Source organism: Nomia melanderi, chromosome 4, assembly GCF_051020985.1.
Source record: "Nomia melanderi isolate GNS246 chromosome 4, iyNomMela1, whole genome shotgun sequence".
Classification (NCBI taxonomy): Eukaryota; Metazoa; Arthropoda; class Insecta; order Hymenoptera; family Halictidae; genus Nomia; species Nomia melanderi.
This window is the reverse complement of record NC_135002.1, coordinates 7105113-7121346: the sequence shown is the minus strand read 5'-3', so window position 1 is coordinate 7121346 and position 16234 is coordinate 7105113. Positions and strand designations below refer to the sequence as shown.

Sequence of the window (16234 nt, the reverse complement as noted above, 5' to 3'; positions counted from 1 at the left end):
TTGATTCAGGGCTCCGTTTCCAGGATGCAAGCGCTTCGCGCTTTGTCCGCGCAGCTACAGCTAGCACCCCGACAACAAGTGGTAATTAATTCTCGGCGAAACAATCGACCCGTTACCGCTGAAGGAACAACAACGTCAAAGTGGAAAGAGAGAGAGAGGGGGAGAGAACGCGGAAGCATTTTGCCGCGAAAACATTGCTTGTTTCGGGGGAACGACTCCCTTTTCCGCCGTCTCCGCCCTTACGCGGCTGGAAAATAGTTTCAACGCGAACATCGTTCGCTGGGAACACAGCGTCATGTTGGTTAACCGTGCCTTCTCTTTGCTTTGGAAATTTCTGATCATTGCGCCGGTTGTGTTCCGCAGTTTAGTAACAGGGCTGTTGATGCTCGTGGAAGTCTTTGGATCGATTAAAGACTAAAAGTAAATCGTTTAAATATTTAATATTGTCTTTATATTTCGAAATAACTAGTTTCTTCAGTTTTTCATGTATTACTTTGTATTATATAAAAATATATTTATAAACATTCTTCAAACCCCGATAAGTTGCACGATTTACATCATTTCTTATTGTAATAGTTATATTGCACTGGATTTCTCGCGAAAAAAATTCGTACTGCAAATGTTTCTTTTTATGCAATTAATGTCCAGCCTTCCTCGTCACGTAATCTCGTCGCGAAGGGAAACAAGGAATCGAATATTCAGTTAAAATGAAAAGTCCGTAGACAAAAGGGGGTAACGTGGATGCCTGGTGGAAGAAAAGAGAATCGAGGCCAAGGAGTAATATCAAGAACGAGCACGTTCCAGCGGGCACAGGGGGAGAGAGAGAGAGAGAAGCGGGTCTGTCGAGGAATCGCTCAAGGGGGATGAAAGTTCCTCGATACAGAGAGGAGATACACTACCGGAAATTCGAGGCGCACCGGAGCAGATACGGTAGGCGGTAGGGAGGATGGGATTCACGTTGCCCGATGGATCTTTTACTCTCCTCGTTATTGTTGCTGACAGCAGGCAGCAACAATGGAAAGAGTTGCTCGGCATAGTGGAGCACACACAGGGAAAGAGAGGGAAGAAAGGAGAGAGCGGGCTAAACAATACGTGCACGTGGTGGTATACAATGCACGTTCGAGGAACACCAGCGAGAAAAAGAGAGGAAACATCCGAGATTTTTGTCTTCCGGGACAATGCGGGACGCTGATAACGCATTCGAGACCAGGCGAGTGGTGTCGGACCATTCTTAATCCTTGTTCCGAGTATTTACAATACGCTTGCACTTGAAAATTAATGCTGCGCGGTGCTTTGAAGATGCCCTTTAAAATAATTACACATGCTTTCATCTGTGTTTGGCAGGATTTACACGGGATAGATTAATACTTTGATTAATCTGGAAATAGTTGATCATTTGCTGACGATGAAGGTTCAATATGAATTACAACAAATGTGGAATTTAATCTTTGGAGATACTAGTAGCAAAATTGAACACTCATAATTACTGCACCATCCCACAGAAAATACTCCAAAATTAAATTCTACTGCAGAATTAGCACTGCGATGTACATGTACAAAGCACTTCAACCAAAGAGACTATCCCTCTCTACGTCATTCACTCAGCTCTATGCCATCAGCAGTTACATTGTCAGCAAAATCGTAACTTTTAATTCCACTAATAAGTGTTTCTTCCATTCCATAAATTCTTTTACCCTCGATCCCAGGCCGAATCTCCAAAACACTATCACGAAATCGTCAACCAGCGGCCGAACCGCGAACCGCCGAATCGATCCACGAGACTTCCGGTCGCACGTGCAGCTCCGCCACGGAAAGGGGTTTCCTTCCACGCTGTTTACACTATAGCCTATCCAATCGATACACGCTTCACCGTCCGAAGGCAGGTACCACGAACGAACAAGGGATGGAAGCGAAAAGTGGGTGGCGGCAGGAGAAACAGGGGGTGGTCGGTCGAGGGTGGGTCGGCGTATTTGTTTAGAACAAAGGCTTCTCGGCACCGGCGGTATTAGTAGGTTGGTATTCTCGGCCAGTACTCCTTCCTTCTCTTTCCGTGCTTTCGGAGAACGAGGGAAAGAGAAAGAGAGAGAAAGAGTGAGAGCCTGGCGGGGGGAGAGCCCGCGACGACGTCGACGACGACGTCGACGATGAGGACCGGGCTTAAAGCACAATGCCGCCTGCTTTTCAGTCCTTTCGCTGGCGGACAATGCCGTTTATTTAACATCGTTTAAAAGTACAAAGCCTGTTAATTAATGGACGGGGTCGAAGGAGAGAAACGAAGCCCGGTGTCGAGGGTGGGGGAAGGGAGAAGCTCTCCGGCGAGGACAGCCATGGCGACGGAGCCATTGCCACGGAGCGCGGTGGTCGGGCTTTTACCGCAGCACCGCGACGCGCGCTATTGCACCGGCATTACTATTTCTGAAGGCAGCCCGGCTATTAGTCCACCGCTACCCGGACCCACTGGATGCTATTCTTCTTTCGTTCCTCTCCTTTTTACTCGTCTTCATTGTCGCCCGGGCAAAACTAGGCTACTACCCGCTGCTGCTACTACCCCGCTACTGTTCTTCTTTTCTCGGTTTCCCTTCGCCTACCTTCGTCCGCCGCCACCGCCTTTCTGCCGCGTGTCTTCTGGTGCAACGAGAATGAAACTGTGCGCGAATATCTGACCCCTGGCTCGTTTGTTTGGGCTTCTTCAATTGAAAGGATGGTCTTGCTGGTAGCTGGCTAGGTTATTAGCTTGCAGCGGGGACTCTGATGTGTTGGGTCGCTGTAGGTGTTGAATCATTGACGAGGACTGGTTTTGTTCGGATTTGCGTGTATGTCGGTAATTTGTGAAATTTTACAATATCATTTTTTTTGCAATATTAAATTCTTGATTATTCTTGGCGCCGTATTAGGATATCGTTACAGTTAAAGTCCCTTACCGATTGGATTTTTCTGGATTCAAGAAACTTCCGAACAGTTTCCATTTTTCACAAACACGCGACGATACGTATACAGCTGATACGCTTAATACACGTTTGTTAACGGATAACGAGGCAATTTGTTCAAGTTAGATTGTTCGCGCGGCAAGAAAAATTACTTTGTTGCACGGATAATAACGCGGCTTATTAATCCGCAACGTGCACGACTCATTAACACTGGCAACAGTCTTTCGTGTTGAATAACAGATCGTTAAGGTCGATAAGCGTCGCATTGTTTCGCTTCGGGAACGGGAAACCGCGTAAAGCTATCGTTGGGAGAACCTAGCTTCCTCGGTTAATTTATACGTTGCAACATTTCTGTCGGGCCATAAATTCTTTTTGTGCTCGGAGAAAGAGGAGAGGATCGTTGACAAAGCAGAGAGATCCTGTGTAATAGTCGGGCACACGATGTTTCTATTTGTCAATTCGATCTTGTGCTCATCGTTAACGAGTACCAATTATCGCACTACAATGCAAAAGAATCAGCAAGTGCGATTTTACATGTGTCAAGGAAATTATTATTAATCTTGAGGTGTGAGTCACTTAAGTTAGTCACGTGGAATGTGCTCACGTTTTCTAAGATCATATGTGACTGCAGGAACGCGTTAACGAGTTCGTTCATTTTAATGAGAGAAGATTGCTATCGTCTGATGGATGTCAGCCATTTTGAGTAGAACAAGGTTCCCAATATCTTTAGTTACAACTCAATGGAAGTTTAATAAGAATAATACATGTTGAAAAGATACTTCTTTCCGAAGACGTTAATCAATTTTTATATAATTTTATTAATACCAAAGTTTGCTGGTATTGAAATTCATAGTTTTAATATTTTATAGAAAAAGAACTGTTAAAGACATTGAAATGCACGTAAAACGAATTCAAAGGGACGCACTCTTGACTTTTGTTCGCGCCGTATGTCACGTGACCATTAAACCAATGTGGCGGCGCTAACGGTGTGGAAAGTGTTTTGTGCTCCTCAATTAAGTCAAACATGTTCATTTACTATTGCGTAACAGAAGTATCAAACGTGTTTCGGGAAACTATTATTGACAGTGCAATGTATTTTTCATTATCATAAGTAATTGGAAGCAATTGTATGCTCGTACAAGAGTAATGAAGTATATGCACCTAACCCACGGGACCCGCCAAAAGAAGCTAACCTGGTGAGTCTTAAGATCAACAATTCTTTCTTTTATAAAATATTGAATTTATCCATTTCATTTGCAATAACAATGTATGTACAAAAATTCATGGAAAATTGATGAAAACATTACCAAAGATTTATTCCATGAAATAAATTAGGTTATACATTGTTATTAATAATTTCTTGAAAATAAGAGAAAACTCCAGTTTTATTTGATGTCAACGTGAGCTCTAAGGTATAATTATTAATAACAGAGGAATAATGTGTAATTCGTATTCAAACAAATTAAATAATATTTCTATTTGTTAAATTCTATTTGCAATATTCTCCATGAGTCTGACACGATATTGTAAGACAAGGGGTTAACAGGCAGAATAACAAAAGCACCTGAAATTAATAAAAATTATCAATGCATATAAAAATGCTAGAAGATCCCCTATTCAATTTTTCCAATATTCTTCAGGAAAAAAATACTATACGAACCAAAACACCTACCAGAACTGCAGCACAAAGGTATCCCAATTGTTCGATTAACACACATAGTGAATCCTACAAAAACCACAGTCGAACAATCAAGCTAAGTCAAATTAACAAGTCCAATATGTCCACCAATTAATCTAAACACCCCTCAAGAACACTTTCTTGCCACTTTGCCGAGATTGTTCCCGTTGGTCCACGATCCCCGACAAGTCTCTCGCGGAATAGCATATCCAGCTTATGCAGGAGGAGAGAGCTTTCAGGCTGAAGAGCTTAAAGCTTGCTCGGGGACGATCATTTTTAATCACGCGGAGACAGATAGAGAGCGAAAGAGAGAGCGAGAGGGAAACAGAGATAGAGGGTGGAGAAACGGGAGTGGAGGATGGCCGTGTACCTGTGTGCAGGCGTTTTGTGTTCCCGCCTTTGTCGCAACGGCGCCATTGTTCCCGCGATTCTATAGGATCGCAGTGTCGGGGTCCTCCGCGAATTGTTTTCTTCGCGAGTCTTGCGCGAGCTCTCTCCTCTCTTCGATGTCCTAGACACGATTACGTCCACTTTTCTCGGGATTACGTGCGCCAACCCCCGAAAATTCTAGTCCCGTACACCGTCGTCTGGTGCGTATAATTGTCGTACATGTTTACCCCCTCGCGTTCGACAAAATTTTCGACGCGCAGGGTGGAACTTCGAACTGTATCGCCATCGACGGGAAACAATCGCGAAGTTCCGCGACAAACGGAAGTCAGGTGTGAATGGAATTAATGCGCGGACGCTGATAACGGGGGTACCAATTGAATGTTTCTTGTCCTTTGAGCGGTGGCCCATTGTTGGACCGGTGTTTCCGGATGGAGGGCTCGAGGAGTTGTTGTTGTATGATTTCTGAAGTAAGGAGAATTTTTATTTCATGAACGATGACTTTGTTCGACGGAAACTTTAATGGAAATTGTAGATCAGATATCAGGTGCAAAAGAGGTGATTCGGTATGAGTGAGATTAAGAATGTTTAAGGTAGCAGCAGTTATTTGTTGCACTTGTAGCAACTTATTTCTAGAAGATATCCAATTTATATGTTCGCTAATTTATTCGTCCAATCGGAAACCTTTTCAATTGCCACGGAACAATCACGTTAAATCCATCCTCGTAAATTATTCTAAAACGACTCGACTTCGTGTTACTCGTCGGACTCAATTACTCAGGCGCTCGTCGCGAGAACAACCAGGCGAAACGACGATTCGGTCGGTACACCCACTGTCATCGATCCCGGTAATTCCCCTTCGCGCTCGTCCTTACTCTCCTTCTTCTCGCCCATCGTCTAAAATACCCGGACCCATTGTTGCCCGGTAAAAATGCACGAAGAACGCTACGCACTACGACAATACGAGGAAAAAACGCGTTCGTGCATCCGCGTACACACAGGTATTAACGTAACGGACGAAGAAAAAAAAAGCAAGGAAAAGGGGGATGCGCGCGTAGGGGTGGTGAAGAAAATCGACAAAGAGGGAAAGGTGGTGTGGATGCAGTCGGAGAGGTGCGCGCGGTGTGTACAAACACGGTGAAACAAGGATTTCCAGGAGAGAGATGGGGGAAAGAGTAAATGAAAGAGCGATAGAGAGAGAGAGAGGAGGGGGGAAGAGAGAGAGAGAGAGTGAAAAGGTGGGAGGAGATAGGAAGGAAGGGTAGAGGAGACTCGAGGAGGTTGGAGGCAAAGCTTTCATCGTAATGAAGTATTTCTGTCGGTTCCCGTAGCCTCTCTCTTCGTCCTCCGAGTTCTTTCGCGTGCGTTAAAGAAACGACTTGTCGGTTTTGCGCGCTCATCGACGTTGAAGCGAATAGAGGGCCACCGGGGTGGGAGGGAAAGAGAAACACAGGAAGAGAAAGGGAGAGAGAGAACATTCATCCTCCCACGCGCCGAAGGACAACCCTATTTAACCCTTCGAGGCGAGCACAGTCGAGCCGGGACTTGGAGCGTTTTCTACGGTTCCCACTAGCGACTCGATTTCCCTTCTTCTTCATCGAGGAACTTTCTGGCTGCGTTTAAAATTGCTTCGACTTTTCCCGGATTATCTCGTTAGCCCCTTGCCGCTTTTAATATCGAGCCTGGCTCGGCGAAGATCTTGATGTAATTAATGCCGTCGTTCGCGAGTTGATGCGGAATACTATTTTGTCTTCATTAATATTTAATTCCTTGAGTGAACGTCAAGTTTCCATTCCTGTTTGAAACTTGTTCATGATAAAGTGGCTTCGGCGAGTTTAGTGGAGAAACATAAAATTCTCAAGCTAATTATGTAACACCAGTCCGATCGGTTCTTGTATGAGTATCCTCTAAATTGCTTAGCAAAGGGACCAAGTGATTAAGCTTGAACGATCCCTTCTTCATCCAATCAAAGAAGTATCCGCAGAGAAGTAGAGAAAAGGCACCTTGCAATGAGAAGATCTAAAAGTTTTGAAGCGGGAACAGGAGTGTCCAATAACTAGATTAGCTTCGGCCATTTCCCAATGGACCGTTTCCCTGCGCTCCCAAATGCCACCCTCAATCTCGGCTCCGGTACAGTTTTCGCTCGTGAAACGTGTCGAACCGTCTGCCAGAAAGATAAACGGACACCGTCATCTGCTAATCGACGTCATAAAATTCACGGCAGACACGCGTGGCGACGTTTCACCGGGAACGTCTACGCGCGGCTGTAGAACCGCCGCCGGCGCGTTCCGCGCGGAATTGTTTGCTCGATGACGAGGAGAATGCGTTTGGCTTATTGTTAGCGAGACGCGGCCTGTTTGGGCTGTTAATTACGGGCTGCGAGCGGCTAATTGCGCGGAACATTTGGTCGCACGATCTTCGGCTCTTTGGTTAAATATAAGAATTGCTCGACGCAAATACGCCGGCCGGCTCGTCGATATTAACGCTTCCAGCGCTCGTTAACGATATAAATACTTTCTTGCGGTAACGGAACTTCTTCGTTGTTGGAAATTCATGGTAATGTTTACAGTTAGCTGCTGAATAAAGCGAATACGCTTGGAGCACGTGGAACACGAAAAGTATTATGAAATATTCATAAACATTTACTTACATAGTCGTAGTTTCATTAAACAGATAATTCTTTCTCTATGAAAATTTTATAGATATAGATCTGATGGTTAAGATTTTGATGAATTATGTTTCTTCGAGGTTCACCATTTAAATGATATTACATTTACACGCTTCAATTTCTACTATTTCGAAGTAAAGATGATTTCCAGCGATCGTTTCAGTGAAACATGAAATCGTAGGAAATATTTGTGACTTGTACGGTGTTTTTCTATAACGGAAACGTAACAATGGCTTTTCTAGTCCAATTAGCAACGAGTGCACTGGTACAGGAAGCCATAGCCAGCGAAATACACGGGGTACTCAATTATTTGCCACGTAGGCGTGCTCAATCGCGGTTGACCAACCGTTTATATAGTTTGGTCGTGCACGGTTTGCAACAGAGTGCAAACTTTTCCGTCGGCCAAGTATCTAACACGCGTGGTTTCACGTGTCCAACTGAACAGTTCACCAACTAAAAGTCGATGGGTGTTTGTCGAGCCCGAGTAAACGAACCCGGCGAGCTGGATTCGAAACGGTTCCTGAATGGAAATATCACCCGGCAGCAAAGCTTGATCCAGCTTCCTTGTCCACTAAGATTCTACCCGCAGAATTTTATTGTTATTAGGACTCTATAAACTTCTCGCCGACCGTAAAGTAACTAATTTATCACTTCTGGAAGCGATTTCTGCAGCAATACGGTCGCTGCATTGTGCGGAAAAAATGTTTACCGCGGTTCTACATAGTTTCATTGAAAATGGAGTTCCCTACACTCGCGCGAACGTTATCGGAGCTAAAATATCCAGCCGCCACTATTTCTATGTATCATCTAGTTCGATTACATAAGTGTCGTAACTGTACGTCGAATTTCATAAATTAGATCGAGCAAAAATCACGGGGACTGGTATTTCTAGAATATAAGTTGTCTTTCATGATCTGGTTGAACTAGATTCGAAAAAAACCTTAGCAAGAATATTTTTAAAAGTGTTTTCATTTCCATAAAATATCAATCTGATTATAATACAAATTTCTGAATACTCAATCATTTCGTATATTCCGAAATGTCATGAATAAATTATGCAAAACGATGTATCAACTTAATATTCAACGATTAGATTCGCAAAACAAACGAAACTACAAGAGGTTCACTCAAATTTACACGAAAGGTATTCAAAAATCTTCCATAAGTGTTCTCCCACTTATAAACATCTCAATTCCATCAACTTTCACAAACATCTCCGCGAGTCCGCTTGTCCCTTAACATGAAACCCAGCGTTAACCGAAAGAACAAGGGAACAATCCCGAAAACAGTTCCCCGATCAAAACGTCCATTTACATGACAATGTACAACACCCTCGTCCCCTTCGCGGTCGGAAGCCGTTAAACGAGTTAACATTTTCCCCGGAAACCGCGGAAGATAGAGAGAGAGGAAGAGAAAGACGGAGGAAAACCGTGCCGAAGCATTCCTCGCGAGATTCCAGCGGGCGAGTCGAGAGTGCTCGTCGTAGAGCGCATCGGTTCCTCGGATCTTTTGTCGTCTACATCGTCGTCGTCGTTGTCGTCGTCGTCGTCGTCGTCGTCGTCGTCGTCGTCGTCGCGGCGATCGTCGGGCGGTGGTGGCGGAGGGCGGATCGCACGGAGACGAACGACGGTAGAAGAGGGAGGGTCGCGGAAGCTCGGCAGACGATGAGCGGCGGGGGTAGGTTGTGCAGGATGAAATTTGCAAATGCTCCGACAAGCCATCCGCGTTGGAAGGTCCGGGATGGGAAGAATGGAGGTGGGGGTGGACGCGTGGGGTGGGGTGTTGTATATCAAGCAGAAATATACGCAGCGCCGGGGATATGGCGGTAAAAGAGCGACGAAAAAGTGTCGCTTCGACAAAGGGTGCAAGCTGTAGAAGAGAAAGGGGGCGGAGAGGTGGAGAGGGATGGGTGGTTCGGAGGAAGAGGGCCGAGCAGAGCGAGAGAGATCGAGTAGGAGGAATAGGGGGTGGAATCCCGCGACGAAGGGAGGTGGGTTCGAGCGTGCGCGCATCATTTTTGCCGAGGAGCAGGCACTTCCCTTATTCGCCGTCGCCGGGGGAACGAAAAATGGGGGTAGAAGAACCGAGGCGAGGAAGAAAATGACGGATAAAGAAGCTTCGAGGGGAGAGCTGCGGGAACTGGGCTTTGTCGATTCCCGGGTATTTAACGGAAATACCAACCGGAATACCTTCGTCCCCGTTCGTCTTTATCATCCCCCTTTTCTTTTCCTCCGGCGCGCTCCTCGCACCCACTCCCTCGCCGCTGGTGTCTGTGTGGAGGCAACGAATAATTCGTGTACGTCGGTGTGCCGAACGAGCGCGCGCCGGACCGTCGTCGACGCGCAAAGCAAGAAACACCCTGAAAGGCATGAATCGCGGGGAGGAACCGCTACCGCCACCGCTGTCGCGTTCGAATAGACGCGACGCGCGCGAGCGCGTTCGAACGAAAAACCGTCGACGTTTGATTCTCGAAAACGCGATTAACGCTGTGTTCGCGGCGACGCCGCTCTGTGTGTTCCTTCTCTCCCTTCATCCCTTCTTTTCACTTTCCTTCTTTCTTCTTTACTCGCTGTTTCCAGGGGACGAGCTTTGAACGATTGTTCGTCGGAAGATTTTACTCTCCTCTTTTTTTTTTCGTTTTCGTGTCGCGTTCCAACGTTCGCCACTCGCGTTTGCCGGATTCGCTAATTGCTTTCGGGGCTTGGAGGATGAACGACTCGTTCCCTTTCTTTGTTTTTCTCACGGAGATCGATGTTACCGCGGTGACATAGATATTTGGGAAGTGAATCGTTCTTTTGAGTCGGGGGAGTGTGATTCGTTGTTGCTTACGCTTTGTGGGATTTCTGGTGTGTGTGATTTCTTTTGTAGAAGATTTAGCGTGTTTCCGAGATACAGAGTTACATTCGATTATCTGAATCCTAATAGAATGATTTCAAATTACTGATACTTTGAGAATGGTGTAATTATCTGACCCTATGAGTGAGATATATAGAACTCTTCTAATTATCCTCATAATACAATAAACTAGACGAAAAAATACTGCAAGCAAACATACACTTCCTCCAACATTTATTTAGTAGTCACTTTACTAACGTCCAACGCTTAATTATATCATTCATCACCCTCTTAACAAGATTGAATCGAATCATGCGTATTGATCGTGTTAATTCGATAGTGAATCGATAAAATAGTTACTAGAGATCGGAAGAGACTTACCTAGCCTTTTGGAGATCTCGCTGTTGTGCATCTTCGGGTTCTCCTGCGCGATCTTCCGTCGCTGAAGCCGGGACCAGACCATAAACGCGTTCATCGGCCTCTTAATGTGCTCCACCTGCGCCTTCTTCGCGGTCGGGCCGAGAGGGCTGCCGAGGCCAACCCCCATGGGGCCGACACCCGCGCCACCGGGTGGCGACGTACCCGGCATGCTCTGCATACCGCGCAGGGTCTCCGTGAAGGAGCCGTCGCACATGTTGCCGCCGGCTCTGTAATTAAACCCAGCCACCAATTAGTAACCCCAACGGGCACGTTAATGGGACACGCCTACGTGAAAACAGCCACCCGACGACCCCGAGTCCGAGTGACCCGAGGATAGACCCAAGATCCGGCCGGAGAGACAGAGAGAGAGAGAAAGAGGGACAGTGTCCCGAGGGCGTCATGGAGTGTCCATTGTTTTGACACTAGGTACGAAGGACCGACCGTCGGAGACAAACGTACCCGTCTGATTTACGATCTCGACGACGTTATCTTGGTTATTTAGTCTCCGAACGCGTCTCGATTAGTGCACCGAAGAGGCTTCTGATGAATAGATGGAGATCGAGATTGTTTTCGACGGGTGCAATTTTAGGGGAGTAATCTTGCATATGATCTATTGGATGAAAAGGTGATTTTGTGAATTTGAAATGGATGGTATGATAAAGTTTAAGTGACTTCGATATTTAGAAATATTATTGTTGGTTTATTAAGAGATGTAAAAATTATTAGTATAATTATTTTATGATAATTGGAGGTGATAATATCAGACTCAAGGATAAAAATTGCATTCGTTTGGAGGAAAGAATGAAACGATGTTCTGGTTCATCTTCAATATTACATCGACAATATTTGAATCCACGTTTCTTCATAAATTGCCAATATACCTTATCTTTTTATTCGATGAAAAGCAGTTACTTACAAAGTACCGCGATTAAAATGTAAAACCGATTAAAAAGCACCTCCACCTGAATAAGGAACGATCCTGTTCACCGGGAGGTTCGCATCCCAATAAAGTCTCCCGATAAAGATTCCCATTCGCTCGCGTGATTATCCCGGCCCGAAAATCTAAACGTCTCGCCCGGGTAGAATAGTTTATTCCGCGGAACGCGTCGTAAAATGAATTTCAACCGGTTCATGACGATTTCCATAAAAAAACCCGGGGATTCCAGCCTGGTGGCTTTTAATTGTGCGCCACCGACACGCAGAAGAACCGAGCGAGGGCACTCGTGCCAGCCACTCCTCACGGTCCTGGTAATTGCTTATTCGTTTGCTCTTTGATTCACAAGCAAATTAATCTTATCCTTTCCTCGTATCAAAGCCATTAACCAATCTCGCCGCGTTGCCTCTCTCTCTGCGCCGTCTTTTTACCCTAAATGTCACCCTTCGTTTAGGGCTGCCTGCCTCTTTCTCATCCCCTTTTCACCATCGTCTCCTACGATCTCGCTCTCTCTCTCTCTCTGCCTTCCTCTGTGTCTGTCTTTTTCCTTCTTTTCTCTCTCATTCTTTCTCTTCCTCTCGAACTAATACAATTACACGCGGATCTCCTTGAGCATTCATTAAGAAAAAAAACCTGTAGTGGTTGAGGGAGTTAACCCGGGGGCGGTAGTTACGATTTTGTAGGGTTAGAACCACCCCTCGGCCAGGGCCACCCTCGAGTGTCATTCAGCTCGGATTAATAGATACGTTGGTTAGCGAGGTTGCAGGGGCGCGAGGGAGTAAGAGGGAGAGACGGTGGGAGGGGGTGGAAGCACCAGCGGTGGTTGCTTACAAGAGAGCCCAAGGGTGCTCGGGGGTGGCTCAACGGAGAGAGAGAAGATGCTGGAAGTAATGGCTGTTGACAACGAGCGACGGGGGATTAGGAAGTGCTAATTGAATGTTTAGGTCCCGGTTCGAACGACCCGACGTGCCCGCACGCAGCAATTTATTGCTCTCCACGAGGGAATCTCTATTTGCGACGGGATTCGCTGGATTTTGAAAGGTTTTGGAGTGGGCCTAGGTGATTTGGAGGGATCGGTGACATTGGGGATATGTTGATTTGGCTTTGATTCAGTTGATCGAAAAGTGATTTAGGGATTTTTTGATAGATAAAGATGATTAGATGTATAAGAGATTTGGTTTTTAGTGTGCTACCTGTTAAGTGGATTCTTGAGTCGAAAGGAAATGACTTTTCGACAAGAAAGTTTGTTTTCATCGTTTGGAAATGTGAATGATTGAGATTGAGGGTTATAAATTTGGTATTGACATTGTGTTTGATGTTCAGTTTTATGCGAGTGTGTTAGTACGAAAACGATAAAAGGTTTGAAAATAAGATAACGATAATTTCTCGTAAATTTGGAAAATAAATTTCATACTTTTCACTGAATTTTGAAGACTAAAGGCACAATATTAACGGAACAATAAATCTTCGAAAGAAATTTTGATTTGTCGCAGGTGAACACAATTGTATCGTATAAAAAAGGATCTAAAGTATATAATTTAGACATTGAATGACTAAATGATAATTATATTGGACACACTCAAGGATCACAAGTCAATGGGGCAACATTGTGACCAGAACAATAGAATGCTGATCTGGTTAACTCAATATTGAGCGGTAGAAGAAGGTTGTGGTTTCGCAAGTATTACTTTCTATAGTCCACCATACTCTTTCAACTTAATTAGTATAATAGCATTCGATTCTTTTGTGTCCACAGGTAGCACAATACAGACCAACAGGTTAATTTGAAATCGTACCACCTGCTGGTCTGAAGGTACCATTTATTTCTTCAGGTTAAAAGATTTTCATAATCGACAAATATAAACAATGTAGTTTCGAAATACTTTTAGAGTATCGTTGTTGATATAGTAGTGTATACAAAAGTATATTTGTGAGCGACGGAACGAGTCCGTCAGAATATTATACATTTATTAGTTTATTTATATAAGCATGTATCAAGGATTATGAACCATTTATGGCATGTGGGTCACCGACGGTGTCAATAATTCTAATCATATTCATCTGATTTTTTAAGGATGGGTATAGCAAAGTCCACAAAATAGTAATTTGAACAACAAAATATTAATAGAATCAGAGATTAATCACAAGATTTACTTTTTGAGGTAGTTTTAAGACAATGGTAGTTAAACTATTTAGATTTAATATTGAAAGAAATGTAATGAAAGAAACAAACATTTATTATGTTCAGTACTCGATTGAAACTTTTAATAGATCAAGCACCATGTTTCTCGTTCACGAGAAACTATACTATACAAATTTCATATCTCCAACATCAGGATTTAAATTTCTTCGCGTACTAACTCCTAGTCTTCATTAAACAACCCCTCCCAATTAACATACAATTTCTACATACGAAGCAAAAAGTATTTCCAAACAACTCCAACACTTTTTACCATTCACATACATTTCAAAAAAACTTCTAAACTTGAAGGAACTCTGAATCAATTTCCAAATTGACATCACCCCTTTTCAAGTTTCTCTCATCCTCAATATTTACTTGCCTCTTCAAGGCCATTCCAATAACCAACTCCCCAAAGAACCCAATAAATCGCGACTATGATTCGTCTTAGACAAGAATGCTATAGAAAAGAATGGTCTAATTAATTACTTCTCATCTGTTTCCATTTCAATTTCTATCCCAAAGTACTATTACAGTTACTATACAGGTAACCAATTAAAACTACAATCAAAACACTTAGCAAGATTCCTCCTGTCTTCCTGCCGACTCTCAACCATGCTTGCCCGACACACGATACTTTCGAAACCCCTCAAACTCCATAAAAACACCTCCAAAATTCCTCATCATCGATCAAAGCACAAAACCCGTATCCACCCATGACACACTCGTCCAAAAGTGTCCAACTCACCTCATAAAGTGGCCGGCGGCTCGTTGGTGCAAGTCCAGCTCAATTTTGGTGCCGTGATTGAGACTCTGGGTCTCGGTTCCTGGTACCAGACGATTCGGAGGGAGACGCGTCCGTTGTTAGAACGCGTAACGAACAACCAACAACAAATAAAAAGCGGGTCACTGCACTGTCATATCGGGACCATCCACTCAGCCGAGTCCAAGGGTATTCGATGTTCACTTTCCACGGCCACTAGGTTTGCGTCTCGCTCGTTTCCGGGTCTTCAAGGTCGCGCGGCGCGGTTAGGTCAGCATCTCGGTCCGTCGGTGACGGGCATCGATGGCGGTTATCAGTGACGGAGCTGGCGTCGCGTCGCCGGCCAACTATGAGGAACGCACGAGGAAGACACACGGAGTCACGGACGCTTAATGCGTCTCCGCGGACGATAGTTTTGGGAGTGTGCACGCACGATCCAACGCGACGCCCGGACCCGATCCACCGTGTCCCTTCAACTCGGCGCTCATCCCCCCACCACTTCGGGTTCGAACGGGAAAAGGTTCCGGACGCCAATCGCGGCGGCAGGTAGGCGTGGCCAACAAGGTGAACGCGGTATCGCTCGCTCCCCCGATTGGCTGTCGCCTCGAGGCCGTCGATAACGTAACCGACCCGCGTCTAACCGTGCCCTCCCCTCTCCCACGGGACGCGGGATTCCCTCCAGGTCTTGGTTCCCGGACCATCCTCCCTCCCTCTATCTTTATCGCTCGCGTTTCCCTTGTGTCTTAACGTTCTTCCCGGTGAGCACCGCGACTACTTGCCGCGATTGGTACACGGTCGCTGGTTCGTTTTGGATTTTTGACATTGCTCGCTGTTCCTGCAATGAAGATTTTTATGTTTTCGGGATTGGCTGGTTTTGAGTGTTTGGGAGGCTGATGAGAATTGCTTTTTGGTAATTTGTTGTTTCGGGGGGTGAGTGGTTGGGATTGATTTGGAGTTTGATAATTTGTTTAGATTCTGTTCTTTTTTTTTTAGTTTTGAGCTTGGTTTTGGGCGAATGGAATTTTCTGGTAGGATTTTGTTATTTGGAAACTGGAGGTGTGTGGAGATTATAGGAGAGCAGCTTTAATTTGCAATGTGAAAAGGAACTGTAATATTGAAATGTAAATATTGTTTTGTTTGAAGCTAGTAAGCTGGGCAAAGAGAGTAAGGAAAAATGAGGAAAATTTGGAAATTATTAATGAGAGTATTATGAATTCGTATGTCAGTTACGACTGTAGGAAATATTGTGTTTAGAATTGTAATGGAGATTGAACGATAGATTCGTATCATATCGAATTTTTTTTCGTCGAATGAATAATGGATAGATAAGATACCTCCACTTTCAGTTCTAATGAAGACCGATCTGTTTGTGTCCATTTAACACTTCGCATCGATGCACAATTCCTGAAAGCGATATAGCGTGTCCACGGGACACGCTCAAGC

The 16234-nt window shown here is 44.8% G+C and overlaps 1 protein-coding gene across 1 annotated transcript in view; it reads right to left on the bottom strand.

The window, feature by feature from the left end:
* Positions 1-15203, bottom strand: part of LOC116435036 (uncharacterized) — a 32255-nt gene extending 17052 nt beyond the window's left edge. The window contains exons 1-2 of the mRNA XM_031994122.2: positions 14777-15203; positions 10877-11142 (exon numbers count right to left, since the gene is read on the bottom strand). Of these exons, the coding sequence (XP_031849982.1) occupies positions 10877-11142; positions 14777-14781 (271 nt within the window). The 5' untranslated portion in view covers positions 14782-15203. The remainder of the gene's footprint in view (positions 1-10876; positions 11143-14776) is intronic.
* Between the last annotated feature and the right edge of the window lie 1031 nt (positions 15204-16234).